The sequence below is a fragment of the Harpia harpyja genome, chromosome 16 (assembly GCF_026419915.1).
Source record: "Harpia harpyja isolate bHarHar1 chromosome 16, bHarHar1 primary haplotype, whole genome shotgun sequence".
In the NCBI taxonomy this organism is placed as follows: domain Eukaryota; kingdom Metazoa; phylum Chordata; class Aves; order Accipitriformes; family Accipitridae; genus Harpia; species Harpia harpyja.
In genome coordinates this window covers 3,989,642-4,005,508 of record NC_068955.1, presented here as the reverse complement: position 1 = coordinate 4,005,508, position 15,867 = coordinate 3,989,642, and the positions used below count along the sequence as shown (strand labels likewise).

Here is a 15,867-nt window from a genome sequence, read left to right as displayed (position 1 = left end):
AAACTCAGCAAAACTGCCAGGCTGGGAGGAGCAGCCCCAGCCCCAACTCCTCGTCCCTGAGCGGGTGGTGGGACACCCACCGGCATCTGGGCCCCGTTCCCATGGGGGTTGGATCCCCCTGCACGTGCTTTAAACCTCTCCTACCTCTGTAGCTAATAGGGACCTCTAAGTGGCAAAGCCTCTCAGACCCAAATTTACTCCGTGTTAGTGCCCTGCGTTCGCTTTTGCGCCTCGAGCTGGGCACAGAGCTTCACTTCACTTGGTTTTTCCCCAAATATCACGTTTCTGCTCCCTTTTAGCTCTGCTTTCATCAAGCGTGGCAGCCCTGCGATGACAAGCAGGGGCTTGACCCGCTCTTGCAAGCCTAGGGGCTGCTGAAATCCATCACAACTTGCTTTCTTTTGTCCATTTGGGGACTTTTGGTCTGTTGTAGGAAGGGCTAAGTTTGGGTCGGGATTATGGAGATGTTTTGTGGTGGAGCGGGTGCTGGTGGGACCTCGGTGTGCATCGGGGGTTGCTGGGAGCCGGAGCTTGGCAGTTCAGTCCCGAGTCCTCCGTCCTGCAATTCTCCCCGTCACCTTCCTCCCTCAGATGGAGGTCAGTGGGCTAATAGATGAAAATGAGATAGTTCCTGATCAGCCCCTGCTTTGGTTAACTCTTCCGAGCCCGAACTGTGCTAGCTGGCACCACCATCAAAAGTTTTTCTCCAGTTGTTTGCAGGGGCTCATTCCTGCTGTGATGCCAGAGGTCATCTGCATTTACTCTGAGGACAGCAGTATAGGATATTATTAAAATGCAAAAACATTGCTCATATTTGCCAGAAATATGTGCCTATCCATCCTCTGGGGCTTGTTATGCCCAGCTAGCCCCGGCCGGAGGGGAAGTTATCCTTGAGAAATGTGGCCCTACAGCCTGTGGTTGGATCTGGTCGGGCAGAAGACAAATGGGGTTGGTTAACGGTGAGGAAGGGAGCCCACAAAAAATGTTGACTCTGTGATGGTGGGAGGGATTGGGACCCACAAAGTCAAAGCTTTGAGTCTGCGGTGGGACAAGCAGGTTGCCTACGATGCCGGCTCCCAACACCTCCATCCCGGCTGCACCGGGAACTGGATGCCCTTCGCAGAAAGGGTTAGACAGGACCGGCAGCGCTGGGATTCCTGCTGCGCTGGAAAGTCAACACACGCTTTGGCGTAGGAGGTGGATTAGCCAAGCCCTTAAAGTGGCATCTTTTAGTCATTTCAAACCTCTTTCTACCTCGACAGCCAGCAGGCACCATTTAACCCAACACACTGCAGAAATCATTGCTTGGGCGGGCGGTCTGACCGTCCCACCCCACGTCAGAGGAGATGAAATACCCTCACCACCTCCAACGACATCAGGGGCATTGGGATATGCTCCCGAGATGGGGAATTCACAGTTTACCTCCCCAAACTTTCACCGCAGACATCCCACATTCCCATCCCCGATCACCTCTGCGATTCCACCGCTGCCATTCAGCGGGCGAGCAAAGCCGACCCTCGCTGGTGGGAGCTAAAAAGACCCCGATCCTGCCAAAAATCCAACCTGCTTGAATCCCGCTGACATCAATGGAAGCCGGGACCGCTCGCTGGCGGCAGGATGGGCTCGTCCCTGTTGCGTCTCGAAATGCCAAGAATGCGAACGCGAGCCTGCCGGGGCTCGCGGGGCTTTCCTCGGGTTAACGTCACGCCTGGGGGGGGCTGGTTGAAATCGGGGGCTCCTCGCTGTCGGAGGTGGGATGCAGACGTTGTGCCAGGACCGTGTTGCGTGGCAGGGGCTGGGGTGGGGGGGGGTTGCTGTGGCCGAGGGGTGGGAGATGGGGGAACCGAAGCACTTGCCAGGGAGGCCCCCGTGCAGCGCGTCTGGGCTCCTTGGGGAAGGCTGCGGCGGAGCTGCAGATTGAACCCAGACATCTTGCTCCCCCCGCCAATGCCTTCTCCCAGAGCCCGCGCTTCCTGCCAGCGAGGGCCCGCCGCTCGGTTGGAGGAGAATATGTAAAAACATTCTTGAAAACCGCCAGCTTTGGAGGGTCAGGCAAGCGCGGAGCGGCTCAGACCCCAGGTCACGGCTGAGGTTGCGTTTCGCAGATAAGATCCCCTCTGTCCCCACAGATCTGGCTGCTCATGCGAGACCGAAAGCCGCTACCGTTTCGTCTGGGCAAGTTCTCCATTTCTCTTGTCTCCAGCCCCAACCTGCTACTGAACCTCTCCAACTTCCCAGGCTGCTGTCTGGGCTGGGGTGAGGAGCCTGCTCGTGGTGTCAGCCAGCTGACCCAGGCAGACAGGCACCTCCTGCTTGCGTATGAACTTTTATAAGAAACTTCTGCAAAAAAAAAAAAAAAATGAGCTCATGCTGATGAGCGCAGGGCTGGGGGTTTGATGGAGGCGAGCAGGCATGGTTCCCTTTCCAAGCTGCTGGAGGTGGATGAGGAGCAACCAGTGACTTAACAGCGGTCCCTAAATAACATTGTGTTTGATTTGTCTGAGTTCATAGCCAGAAACCAGAGAAGTACCTTCTGCATCGTTTTTAGCCTGTGACTAATTCCTCCAAGTCAGGGATTTGTTCTGTGCCTAAAGGGATGCGTAAGTGCTGGGTGAATTCGCAGGCTGAACGCTCTTGGGGGCTTGTTTTCTGGAGCTACTCTACAACTACCAGACCGATTGGTGGGGGATATAGGGCAAACTCACATCAATGAGAGTCTTTATGGAAGGGCAAATACGAAAGAAAACTTTCGCACAGGAAAAAATAATCCGAGGAAGGAGCAGAAGCATCACAACCCAGAGCGCATCTAGTCAAAGCGGTCCAACCGCAGCCCTGCTGCAAAATAGCATCGCCTGGAGTTATTCATAGAAGTGAAAGTAGTGAATAATTGCAAAAAGCAAATGAACCTGGAAAAAATGGTGCGGGCCTGCAGGACAATTTGCAACTGGAACCAGAGGCTGGTTTTCTCAGAATTACTTTGCTGCAGGCGAGTGGTTGGCAGCAGAGTTTGAGGTTGCTCCGTGTCACTGCTGGAGGAGCTTCACTGTTTCTCCCGCAGGTTGCCACAAAGTCTCGTGGGGATGGCAGAAATCCAGGATTGATCACATAGGGATTATAAACACCTCGCACGGTGAGAGCTGGTCCTTGCCCAGGACCTTCTTTTTTGTGGAAAATGGCCAATGTGTTGCATTGACGGAAATGTTTGGGCTGCAGTCACGGCACTGGCATAGCAAAAGGGCTGCCAGCCAGCCCGAACCTCATCTGTATCTTCTGCCTTGAGCCATAAGGCAGAGTTAATGACCTGTGTGTGCCGGTGATTTCATGGGCAAGCTGCTTGAGGAGCAACCCGAGTGAGGTGGACCTGGGCTGACAACTGAATGTAGAGACGCAGGATCTGCCCGCGGGGCTGAGCAGGCAGCTGCCCGCAGGCAACCGGTACGCTGCCGGCCGTTTGTTCATGCTCCACACCAAGCAGCATTGCAATGGGCTGGAGAAATGCACTGCCAGCCTCCTGTTTGCATTTCTCCAGCTGTATGCGATGCCGCTTGGTGCAGACCTTGCAGCTTCGCTGGGCTCCATTGCTGCAATCGGTCCCGTCCTTCTGTCCCTGACCTCTGCCTTTAAATATCAGGTTTGGGGGCTTTTCCAAACTGTTCTCTTGCTGGAGAACAACTATCAGCCCCCCTGCGCTGGCACTGCTCTGCGAAGCTCATCTGCCTGCAGACACGTGGGGAAAACCCTTGCGTGGATGAAAGCTGCTGGATTAGGCACATTTATAAATCACACATTTATCAAGCACCTCCTGTGATGTGCCTCCCTCCCAACCTGCCGGCTCTGCCTCCATCAGGACTCAGCCCAGACAAGAGAAATGGGGTAACCACCTCGGGGAGGAGATGGGGAAAGCATTGGGGCTGTGGCAGGAGGGGAGGAGATTCCCGTGCGGGTGTCACCGCCGGCCACCACGGCATGCCGGTGGCTCTCCCGGCGAGGCGGCACAGCCCGAGGTTCGGGGTGGGGGGGGAACTCTCCACCTCCAGCAAGAGGATATGCCACGAAGGGCTTTGGAAATTTAGCAAAGCTGCCACAAGGCACCTCCGCTGCCCTGTGGTCAGCCAGCGTGAGGTGGCACGACCCCGTCATCCTCTTCGGAGCAAGATGCAAACGATGCACAAGGCGACTGCAGAACGCACATCTGTGGAGTGCCTGGTTAAAGGGGTGTCCAGGGCTCTTGAATCAGCGGGGTGCCCTCGGGCCGACCGGGCTGGGTTCCCTGTGCGATGCTGATGTCCCACAGGGAAGTTAAACGGATATGGTGTGTTTGCACTTGCCTGTAAAACTGCTTTTACTGAGACATGACCCTAAGATGCTCTATCGGACCTGAACGAAAAGGGAAACTGGAGTTCCCTGTCTGACGCCCGGCGCAGGCGGCTGCCAGCCCCCTCCTGCCCTCCTCGGGGGGGGGGGGACAAACACCCATTTCTGCCCCCACATCCAAGAGGTATTTGCAGATGTTGCAGCCCTGAAGCGGCGAAACTTTTGGCCACGGTTTTCTAACAGCCGGCTGCCCCTCGCAGGGAGGTAGGCGAGCGTGCAGGAACGTGAGCGATTCCCAAGGTTCACTTTCTCTCTCTTCACATTTGACTTCCCCAAAGGGATCGTTCGGCAGCCGGAGCCCAGCTCAGCCTCGCTCAGGACGGCACGGATGCTTCACCCTGCCAGGGCTCGAGCACGTACCCCGGCCGCTGTTGCGGTGTGTGGATGCAAGACCCTTCCCAGCGTAGCACGGGAGTACTGAGCACCCATTTGATACCCAGCATCACCCCAACATTTTGGGCCAGGTTGCAGGGAACAGCATTGAAAAAGGCTCTTTGGGAAACACCATTGCATGTTCAGCCACAGTATGGGGACAGGAGGTTGGTTTTCCCACCCCACCGGGGATGGGGACGAGCGATGGGGCAGTTTTGCCAATGCACAGCTATTTTCCAAGACAAGAAACTGCTTTCTGCAGTCTTTTTGTGTTGCAAGAGTGCTTTGTTGGGCACGTGCAGGAGGATTTCCCTGTGCCCCGGCCCTTGGTGCTCTGCCCAGGAGCCCTTCCGTGACAGCAACTCCTCCGAGCGTCTCTCCTTGCAATTAGAAATCATATCATGTTTTTCTGCATCCACCCCGTTGTACTTTTCTCGTTGTCATGTGCCTTTCGGTTCCTCTTTCCACCATCCAGACGTTTCCCCTTTTTCTTTCCTTTGGAATTTTTTTTTATTTCTCCCCCTGTCGCGTTTTGGGTTTTGAAGGGCTCGACATCGTCCCAGGCTCTGGCGGCACAGCCGCCGGACGGGCACTGCCCAGGGCCCCGGCGCTCAGTCCCTTCCCTCATGGTTTTGGCTGTGCCGGGCTCCGGGGAAGGTCTGCCCAGGGTCCGAGGAGCCCCACGAAACACTCACCGTGACTTCAATCATCTGCCTTCCAACGTGGGGAACGGACACGCTGGAGATGTCTCCATGCAAGAAGAGTCCTCATTGCCCGTAGAGTCTGGCACGAGGCATCGCACCCCCCTAAAACTCCTCCGAAACCCCCGAAGAAAGAGAAACTCCCATGAACTTGAATAGCTCTGAACAAAGCCCAATGTTTCCAGTTGTGCTATCCACCTTTGGGCATTTCTGGAAGAGCTGGGATGTCCTTAGGTGCTCCATAACCTTTGCATGAATAGTTCCTTTTCTCTGCATAAGCACATTCTTAAAGGAGCATTGGGCTTTCATTCTCCACTTACTTCAACCGTCGTACTTCTCTGTTCACTTGTTTAAATCAAGCATAAAGCTCTAACTGTTCTTTGAATATTTATGACTAGTTTTTATCTCATGCCATGCATACAAAACATACTTGATTTCTTTCCTAAAAGTTTTTTCAAGTGCAAAGTTTTAAAAACATGTGGCTTTTATTGCAGGCAGGAATGAATAACAGCATTCCACCAGTAACCACATTAAATGGAACAGTAATATTCATATGCGTAAGGGCAAAAGCTGCCTTGTTTCCTATTTGCAGTTGAACTCTGAAATTAATTAAGAACTAAAAGGATCTGACAGTCATTAGGATCTTTTAAAAAGGAGTGGAAGTGGCAGATGGGACCCACGCTCCAAAAAGCTCGGCCGTGCTATCAATAGCACAGAGGATGTGAGCCCTGAACATGCTCCTCATTGTCGGGGCGTTGTGGGGAGAGGAGAATCGCGGTCCCGAACAGCAAAGAATGGCACTTTCGTGACTTCAGAACCGCAGGATTCACGTCAATCGCACTCGTGCTCCTAAGTCACTTTGCAGCTTTTGAAAACCCCATCTCATGCCGTCGGCGCTGCACACGCTCGAGCATTTGTGCTATGCCCGGAGCGCAGGGTGCCCGCCAAAGGCTGGTGCCGGGGGAGCGATGGGTCCTGGCTCCCCTCGTGCGCTATTTAGAGATGATAAATCCCCCAATGGCAGTGGCATCGCTCCTGATTCGCCCCGGTGCGTGCGCTTGGGGCTCACCGCTCCGGTCCCCAAGTGGCCGAGGATGCATGTGTGGGTGCAGGCGCGTGTGGAGTGTCTCCCTGGGGATGCTGATTTAAATGAGGATTGGTAATAAATTGTACTGGTATGAAACGGGGAGAACTGGGAGGACAGGCAAGCCCCAAAGCTGTAAGGAGAGTCAGCGACCACTTCTCCGGCTGTGGACTTTTCTGGTCATTCAACTGATGGTGGATGAAACCTGGCCCCAGGCAACCAGGTGGGAATCTCATACTGATTTTCCCTGGGGACATCGGTTCATGCCAGGATCCAAAACTCTTGCTAGAGCCTTCCTCGTCCTCTTGCTGCCCCAAGCAAGGATCCTGGACGCCAGGCGCCAGGGCTGCATATGCAGACAGCAAGGTGGATTTGGGCAGCTGTGGCTCCCATGGGGTTAATGGATGTCCTGGCTCAGGATTTGATGTCAAGCTGCAGTCTTGGCCCTGGAAGCGGGTGCTGAGAAGGGTTTCGCCCGCTGTGGGTATCACCCAGCCCCGGGGCACAGCAGAGCTCCGTGCAGCCCTGCTGGAGTCGTCAACAGGCCGGTCTCGCAGCTGGTCCCTCGCCCAAACGCAGGCTTCCCCCTGATTTATGTCTGGGGCAGCCGCTGCCTTTTCTTCCCCCAGTTTCCCCTTATTTCTTCCCCTGAACCCCACAGCTTCCTCCCACAGGAACCTCTTGCCTGCACCGCCCCTAATTGCCCCGTGGGAGCCCATTTTAACGGTGACACTCAGGGGTTAAAAATTGTCACCGTCATGCACCCCATTGGACCCAGCATCTGTTGTTTGATTTATGAATGAATAGCACGCTCCCTCCCTGCATGCTGCTCTCAGATCCCCTTCCCTTAACTACAAAATAGATCCAGACACCCGCATGGCCCTACTGAGCGCTGTGCTCCTGAGAGCTCTGAGGCAGAGTTTGCGATGAATTTTTAATAGAAAGCTTCCTATAAGCCTCTGCGCTCGCTTCCTTGCTGTCGAAACGAGTGACTCTGCTGCTAAATAGCAGCTCAAATGAATTAAAAACTACAGAGGAGCCTGTAAGGGAAGTAATCCCAGCGAGTAATGATTTAAAGAGCCGCTGACCTCCCTGCGATGTGAACAGTAGCTTTTAAGTATTTGAAAAGAGGCCCATGCAAACCCTGGGTCTTATACTCTATTAACCTCCTCTGGAGTGCAGGGAGGGTGGCAGAGGAATAATCCCCCCGTGTCGATGTCTCCTGGTTTGCGGAGGATGAGAGCAGTGTGAGGTTTGCCCCCTGTTTGAGACTCTGAATCCTGCTTGTGCTGAAAAGGATAATTCAAAAGAAAGATAATTCCCGCGAGGGCACGGTGCCGTGGGTTCCCCGAAGCTCTGGGACGGCTTTGCTCACTTCAACTCCTCTTTGCAGAAACAGCCGCTGGCTTGCTTTACTGGTCTTTGCACCTCTGGGGGTCACCAGCCGACACGGGGTTGGGGGGAGCCCGGTTTGCCACTGCCTTGTGGTTTGGGTTTCGTTTTATAGTGCTGCAAGTTGGCGACTAACTCTGCACCGATGCGGAGGAGAAGCGCAGGGCCGCGCAATGGGTTACGGGGGTGAGTCTGCATCCCGTCGCCCTGAAGTCAAGAACAAGTCGGGGTGGGAGGGCAGAGGGTGCCGGAGAGAGCGGCTTTTGGGGAGGGAGCAGGACGTGGTACCTTGCGCCCCGGGAATACCCAGCCTTGGTGACTGACCCGGCGTACCTTGAGGACACCTGGGTGATGTAATTAGGTGCCCTTTCCAACAAGTTGCTCCCGGTATAAAAAGGGATTAGAGGAATGCGGGGATGGCAGGACCGTGAGCGGACACTGAACGGATAAAGCAGCCGGAGGAGGAAAAGCAGGAGACGTAAAGCCAGTAAACCTGGAAACGAGCACCGTGCTGCGGGGAGGGCAGCTCTGTCCTGCTGCAAACCGAGCCCAAAATCACCCGATGAGGGCTTGCGGGGACACCCACCCTGCGCGGCTCCGGGGCTGCACCTCCTGGGGGGGGGGGGGGGGAACGACAAACGGTGACCGGTTAACCCCCCCAGAACCGCTCACGGAGGCGGGTTAGCCCCGGGAGGGAGTCGGTCCAGCAGCGGGAAGAGGCAGGAGAAGTACCGCCTTGCAGAAAGCCGGGGAGGCGGCGGGGGGGGGGAATCAGCGGACCGGGCCGCCCCGTCGCGCCCGCCCCGTCGCGGAGCCGCCACGGCGGAACCTCGATGCCAACTAGCGGCCGCGCCGCCGCGCTGCAGCGCATGCGCGGTGTGCCCCCCCCCCGCATATCCCCCCCGTGCCTCCCTCCGCGGGTGGCGGGGGGGGGACACGGGGATGTGTCGAGCCCCCGGTAAATCCCAGCGTGAGGCCGGGGCAACCCGGCCCGGTAGGAGACACACCCCCCCCCCCCCCCTTGCCCCTATTCCGGGTTTTTTGTGGGTCCCCCCCCCAGCTGCTGAAGGGGGGGTGAAAAATAGAACTAAACCCGGCGGCTGCTTTCACCTAAAAAGGGCAGGATTTCAGCGCCGGTAACCGCGGGAGACGGCCCGACACGCGGGGAGGGTGGCTGCCCCCCCCCCGTCCCCGTCCCGGGCTCCGTCACCCCCCCGCTCCCGGGGCCGGTTGGGCTCGGAGCTTTCCCGGGCACCGGCTCGACGGCCCCGGCGCGGGGACCCGAGCTGCCTCGGTTACTAACGGGGCAACCTCTGCTCCTCTTAGTTAAAAAAGAAAATATATTTTTTTTTTCTTTTTTGGACAAACACGGGGAGTTTCTGGGTCTGGAGAGCAGCGGGACGCAGAGCCCGGCCCGGGCTCACCCCTCCGGGCACTGTGGCTTGTGGAGGAAAATGTTTCATTAATTTGTGGAGGGAATTGAGGAAAAGGAGAAATTTTTTATAGAGAGATATATATATATATATTTAGTGTTGGGGTTTATTTTTGTTTGTTTTAAGGACAAAAATGCGTTTCACACCGCGCAGCCCGGAGCCGGGAACGCTGCGGCCCGGTCGGCTCCGCTCCGACGGGCCGTCCCGGTCCATCCCGGGCAGCTCGGGCAAAGCAACCTCCGCCTCGTCCCCCGGTTCTGCCCCTCCGCCCGCCCCGCGGTTCGGCGTTTCCGCGGCCGGGGAGCCGCGGGCAGCCGCGGACAGGAGCGAACCGCCACCTTCGTTCCGTTCCCGCAGAACCGGTGGCTTCGCCACGAATTTTCTCGCCAACGATTCCGGCCGGAGCCGCCGGCCCTGACCGCAGCCGCAGCCCCGGGGGAGCTGCCGGGGACGCCGGGAGCTGCGGGTGCCCCGGGACCGCCGGAGATGGAGGCGGTTTTCATTTTTTTGAGGGGGGGGGGGGTGGCAGAAGGCGGAGGATGGGGAGCGGCAGTTTTCAGCGAGCCGCTCCCCCCCGCCGTCGGGGACGCGTGTGCCGGTGGTCCCCAGGGGCTGCCCCGCCGCCGCGGCTTCCCCCCGCGTCCCGCCACGGCCGAGGCACGGCGGGGAGCGCGGACGGCGGCAGCGGGAGCGCTCCGCGGCTGGGGACGTGCTGTATTCCCAGCCGCTCTGCACCACGACGGCGGTTTACGGCCCCAAACCGGCCCCATCGAGCCCCAAAACCCTCCGGCGGCGGCGGCGAGAAGCCACCGGGGCCCCGACGTGCGCCCGCCCCGCCGGGCGGGGTGAGGAGGAGGGGCGTGGTCCCCCGCGACCACGCCTATTTCGGCGGGGGCCACGCCCCTTTCCCCTCTCGCCCACGCCCCTTTCGGTTCTGACCACGCCCCTTCTTCGCGTAGGACCCCGGTGGTGGGCGGGGAGAAGGGCCCCCCCGCGGGCTCCCCCCCCTCCTTCCATTGGCGCGGCGCCCCGTCCGTCAGGGCGCGGCCCGCCCCCCCCCCGGGGCCGGCAGTAAATACGGTACCGGGCGGCGCGGCTGACACTTGGGAGCTGGTTTCGGGGCCGCCCGGCGGAGGGGACCCGCCTGCAGCCGAGGGCGCCCGGCCGCGACGTGGCTCTGCCGGGGCTCCTCGCCGCCTTTTTCCGGGCGGGGCTGACGGAACCTCAGCGAAACCACCGGGAACGAACCCCGGAACCGGGCGGGAGCGGACACCCCCCCCCCCACCACCACTACCACCGTCACCCCTCCACCGCTTTCCCCTCACCGCTCCGCCGAGAACGGCGATCTGCCGGGACGGAGCGAGGCAGCGCGGGGCCCGGCCGCCGCTGCCCCCGCCGCCCCCGAATCCCGAGCCCCACCGCAACCGACCGGTGGGCACCGGGCCCCGCCGGGTCCCTCCTCGTTCCCCCGGGCCGCGGCGGCTCCCTGACGCCCGCCGTTGTGATGCGTATTCCCGTAGACCCGAGCACCAGCAGGCGCTTCACACCTCCCTCCACGGCCTTCCCCTGCGGTAAGATGGGCGAGAACAGCGGGGCGCTGGGGACCCCCGCCCCGGGGGCCCGGGCTCGACCCGAGGTCCGCTCCGTCGTGGATGTACTGGCCGATCACGCCGGTGAACTGGTGCGCACCGACAGCCCCAACTTCTTGTGTTCGGTGTTACCGTCCCACTGGAGGTGCAACAAGACGCTGCCCGTCGCCTTCAAGGTAAGCCCTGAACTCCGGGGAGGGCTTCGACCGGGCCGGTAAATCCCGGTGGTTCGGTGGGACCGGCTGAGCTCCGGGCTTGCCCTCCGCCCCGACCCCCTCGCCTCTTGCCCTCCGCCCCTTTCGCTTTAACTCGCTCCTGACATCACCTTCAAGGGAGCCCGGGTTTATTATTTTTAATCAAGTCTCCGCATTGCCCCGCGGTCACAGCATCTTAGATATTCCGTACAGTTAGGAGCTCTCAGGCAACTTTGAAGTTTAATGAGAGTGGAGGTTAATTACCTTCTTGGGAGAGGGAGAGAGAGGTAGGGAAGGAAGATCTAATCTGCAAAAAAAAAAAAAAGAAAGAAAGCAAAAAGAGCTGAAGCACCGGGCTGCGCTGCCCGGGCTCCCCGCCCGGCTCCGCTCCCGCGGGCCGGGGCGACCCGACGGGGCACCCCCGGGCCGGGCATCCCCGCTGCGGTCCCGGGGCTTGGGGCAACGGGGCTGAGACGAGGAAAGCCCAAAAAATCAGAAGGAGGAGAGGCGGGGGGGGGGCGGGGGGGGGAGCCGGCCGGGATGGCAGCGGAGTCCCGGGAAGCCCGGCGGGGGGTGGCGGAGGGGGGGGGGGGGGGGGTTGCAAACCGGGTTCCCCCGGCCGTCCCGGCGGCGGGAGCTCGGGGTGCTGCTCCCCGGGCAGGGGGGGTGGTGGGGGGGTCCTTCTGCCCCAGCCGGGCGCAGGCTCCGGGGTCCCGGTAGCGGCCGCTCCGCGCTCGGTCAGCGCTTTTTAAATTTTTTTTTTTTTTTTCCCCCGAATCAAACAAAATAAAACCACAAATCCCCCCGGCGGGGCTGACCCCCCCCCGCTCCCCGCCCCGTGGAAGCCCCTCGCTCCTTTTAACCCCCTTTTTTAAACTCATTTTCCCCCTTTCCCCCCGATTTTCCAGCCTTCCTCCGGGGCTCAGATTGCTTTTGGTTTTGCTTTGGGGTTTTGGGAGGGGGGTTTAGAGGTGGTGGGGGGGAACCGTAGGGCAGGTTAGCTCCGACCGCAATTAATTTTAGCCTAAAATCCTCTGGTCCTGCCCTAGGTCGTAGCCCTCGGAGATGTTCCCGATGGGACGGTGGTCACGGTGATGGCAGGGAACGACGAAAATTACTCGGCCGAGCTCCGCAACGCCTCCGCCGTGATGAAAAACCAAGTAGCCAGATTTAACGACCTCAGATTTGTTGGGAGAAGTGGCAGGGGTAGGTACCGGCCGGGAAATGGTTGCTCTTTTTATTTGGGTTTTTTTGGTTTTTTTTTTTTTAAGAAAGAGGAGGAAAAAAAAAAAACAAACCAGGTTTAGTTTTGGTTTATTTGATTTTAACGGCGTGTTTCTCGCGGGCCGGTGGTTTTGTTGCTGCGGGCTGGGGTTGTCACGCAGGGAGGAATCCCCCCCCCCCAGCCCCGAAGAGGTTCCCGAGTGGGTGATGGGAGGGATGCGGGAGCAGCCCCGGCCGCCTCCCCGGCAGCGGAGCGGCTCTGCCCCGCTTATCCCGAGGGTTTTCCCTTTGCCGAGGTGTCGGGAAATGACGATGCAGGAGGAAAATAAAAATAAAAATAGAAACAAATAGCTGGTTGTAAAACCTCCGCGGGGGGGGGGGTAAGGCAGGCGCTCTCGGGTGGGTGGGCGGTGGGTCGGTGCGTCCCTTTCCCACGGGGAAGGTGCTCCGGGGTTAATAACCCACCTGGCAGCTCGGTTTGAAATGGTGAAAATCAAGTGTTTCACGTAAAATAATCATGAGGTGTTGGGCATGAAGGGAAGGCGGAGGATAGGGGGACAGAAAGGTTCATTGCGGTCGGGAGATGCGGGCGCAGGGCAGAGCTCTGGGGTTTTTGGGGGGGGGGGTTGGCTTATTTTTTCCACGCTTGTTGCATGGAAAAGTGGGAGAGAAATTTTACTTTCTGGCCGTAGAGGTTGGCTCTATCGTTTAGCCTTAAACGGATCACGCTGCTGGCTTTTTCAAAACAAACCGTCAAGGAACTCGGGCTGTGCCATCCGAGGAGAGGGAAATAAATCCCCGGAAAATACTGAACGGCAGCGGGTGGCAGGGGCAGAGCCCTGCCTGATCCCTCGCAGCTGTGTTGTACCTGAATTTCAAAAGTATAAATAGAAATTCAGCATTTCATCACCAATAAACGCTGCAGATCGAAGCGCTTAATTGTTCATTTAAACAAAAATAAGAATGCTGTATTTTAATGGCCATATGGCAGCATTTTCTCAAAGGCTTCGAATGTATGTGCACAATGTCAGATATATTTTGACTTCTCTGCATTAATTAAAAGCAGTGATGTTAGGATTTATTTGCATGTAATAACTGTTTACTTGTTCCTCTTTATGAAACTCGAATAGTTTACATTCTTTCATACATTTCCTTTTTCCTGTTGGCTCCTTCTCCATGTTGCAGTTTCTTTAAAACTCTCCACTTAACTGGTTGCAGGTTGATGGATGGAAAATGTTTTTCTTTTATGAATTAAGCTTTCATTTCTGTAATCAATTATTCTCTTAGGCTCTTTTCTTTCTGGTTTTTTTTTTTCATCCTCGTTACACAAATTTCCAAACTGAATACAACCCAATCTCAGCTTGACTCTTGAATTCATTATTAACTTTCTTCCTCTGCGCTCCCAAGCTCTGAATTGACAGTAGTTTACAGTCTCAGAAAACACTTGGGTGAACAGTCTCCCTCCTTGGGCAGAGTCCTGGCAAATACTCATTACAGCAGTGGAAACACCTCCGCTGCCTCTAACAGGCTTCGGAGCATGAAACATAACTTAAGTGCTGATTTCTTTTTTTTTTTTTTTTTTAATATATTCTTGTGGGATGAGGCTTTGTAATATTTGCAGAGAAATAACCCCCACCGGGGCTCCCTGGGGCTGGCGCGAAGGCGGCACAGTGGGGTTTTCTCGCAGCATGAAGCATGTGCTTAGTTCCCTGTGTACGGCTGTGCTTTCCTGGCAAGAGGCTCTTTCAGACCTATTTAGTGTGAAAAATCGTTTCTATTCCATTTTTATTCTGGGTGTCACGCTTGCTTTCCCTTGTTTGGCTTAATCTCTGAAAGCCCGTTTATTCTGGCAGAAATTTGGATTCGCTGCAAAATATTTTGTTGGAGCAGAGCTCTGTGTGTGTGTATAAATGTTTGTGTAAATCCGATGTGTGGACGCGTGTGTCTGTAAACACGCAGAGTCTGCCTCCGTGAACAGCCCGTACGTGTGCCTGAGCTGCAGGAGCCCTCTAAAATCAGAAGCAGTGAGGCTCTCGTTTTGAAAACATGACTTGAAATGATTCAGAATTGGGCATTTTTAGTATTAATGTGTCTGGGATCATTCCCTGGCACTGTGAGCTGGGAAGAGCAGGTCCCTACCTCCCCCCCCCCCCAAAAAAAAACCCCCAAATTACCATCTCCATGTGCAAGACAAAAGGAGGGGAAAGGGACCAGTTTCTCTCTATGCTTTGCTCTTAAAAAAAAAACCCACCCAAAAAAACCTTTTCCGCTCAGATTGCACTGTATAAAATGAAAACCAAGGCCAGTGGGATGCTGCAATGCCCGCTGCACCCCACCACCTCCTCTCCCAGCTGGAATATCCCCCCGGAGCATCCTGCGGAGCCGTGGGTGCTCCCAAACCCACCCAGGAGCTGGGATCCAGCCCCACGCAGCGGGTGAACCATGGCTGGGGCTGGGGCACGGTGGGAATGAGTAACCTCAGCCCAGCTTCCCGAGAAGGCGGGAAATGAGTAAAAATGATGCTGAGTAATAATTGTCATTTTCGATTCATGGGAGGATTTTTGAGAGCTGTTAAGAGACACAAAAATGGCCTGGCTGGCTCTCCGCGCTCCGGCCGTCCTCCCTGGAGAGGTATTCGTATCTGCAGCGAGCAGAGGGGGAAACTGAAATGCAGGGAAGTTATTTCACATGGAGATTAAAAAATAAAAAATTAAAAAAATAAAAATAAATCAGATGCTGGGCTCAGCTCCCAGCATACGGAAGGGTTATATGTCTCACAAGCCGGACTTGCCTGCACGCTGCCTGCTCCCTCGCGTGCAAACCAAGGGGCTGCCTCCCCTTGCCTCTCCTCCCGCGGAATTTCCTAAATAATTGCTCCTAATAATCCTCATCCCTGCACTCTGGTTCTGCAAACGTTTTTGCCAACAAATATTCAGTGGTGTTTGGTTTTTACGTGGCCGTGCAGGCACCCGGGAGCCTTCATGCTCCACAGGCTGCGGCAGCACGGCTCTTCCATGCAGGTTGTCAGCACGACCGTTTCACTGGGGATTAAAATTGTATTTGGGAGGGTAAAAAAAAAAATTCCTTTTTGTGCAGAAAATGAGCTGAAGGGTTGTGCAGTGTTTAGTCCTGTTTTGAAAGCTGAGGTAGGGCAGGGACTGATGTTTGCTGTCTGCTTTAAAGCCAGCATTTCCCTCCCCTCCGACGCTCCCGTAGAGAAACTCTCCCACCTGGGATAATTGCAGGATGTTCTCCGGAGGAGATAATTTCATTTTTTCCGTTTATTCTTTTTTCCTTCTAGCTGTATAAATACTGTTTTGTTTTGCTATGGATATTCTCAGGTCCAACCCTGTAGCTAGATCATGGTCGGGATCTGAAAACCCCTAATCCCTTTAGGGAAAAAAGGAAAGGAGGTGGTTTCTTACTGCATTTATTTGTGAAATAAAGGCTGGAGGAGCTAAGGGCTACTGCATGGGCATTTCCAGACTGATTCCTGCTGGGGTT

General features: G+C 56.4%; 1 protein-coding gene across 2 annotated transcripts in view; it reads left to right on the top strand.

The window, feature by feature from the left end:
* The first annotated feature begins 10,496 nt into the window (after positions 1-10,496).
* Positions 10,497-15,867, top strand: part of RUNX3 (RUNX family transcription factor 3) — a 41,171-nt gene continuing 35,800 nt past the window's right edge. For both annotated transcript variants that reach the window (XM_052811590.1, XM_052811589.1), the window contains exons 1-2: positions 10,497-11,121; positions 12,189-12,345. In XM_052811590.1, coding sequence (XP_052667550.1) covers positions 10,861-11,121; positions 12,189-12,345 — 418 coding nt within the window. In that variant the 5' untranslated portion in view covers positions 10,497-10,860. The remainder of the gene's footprint in view (positions 11,122-12,188; positions 12,346-15,867) is intronic.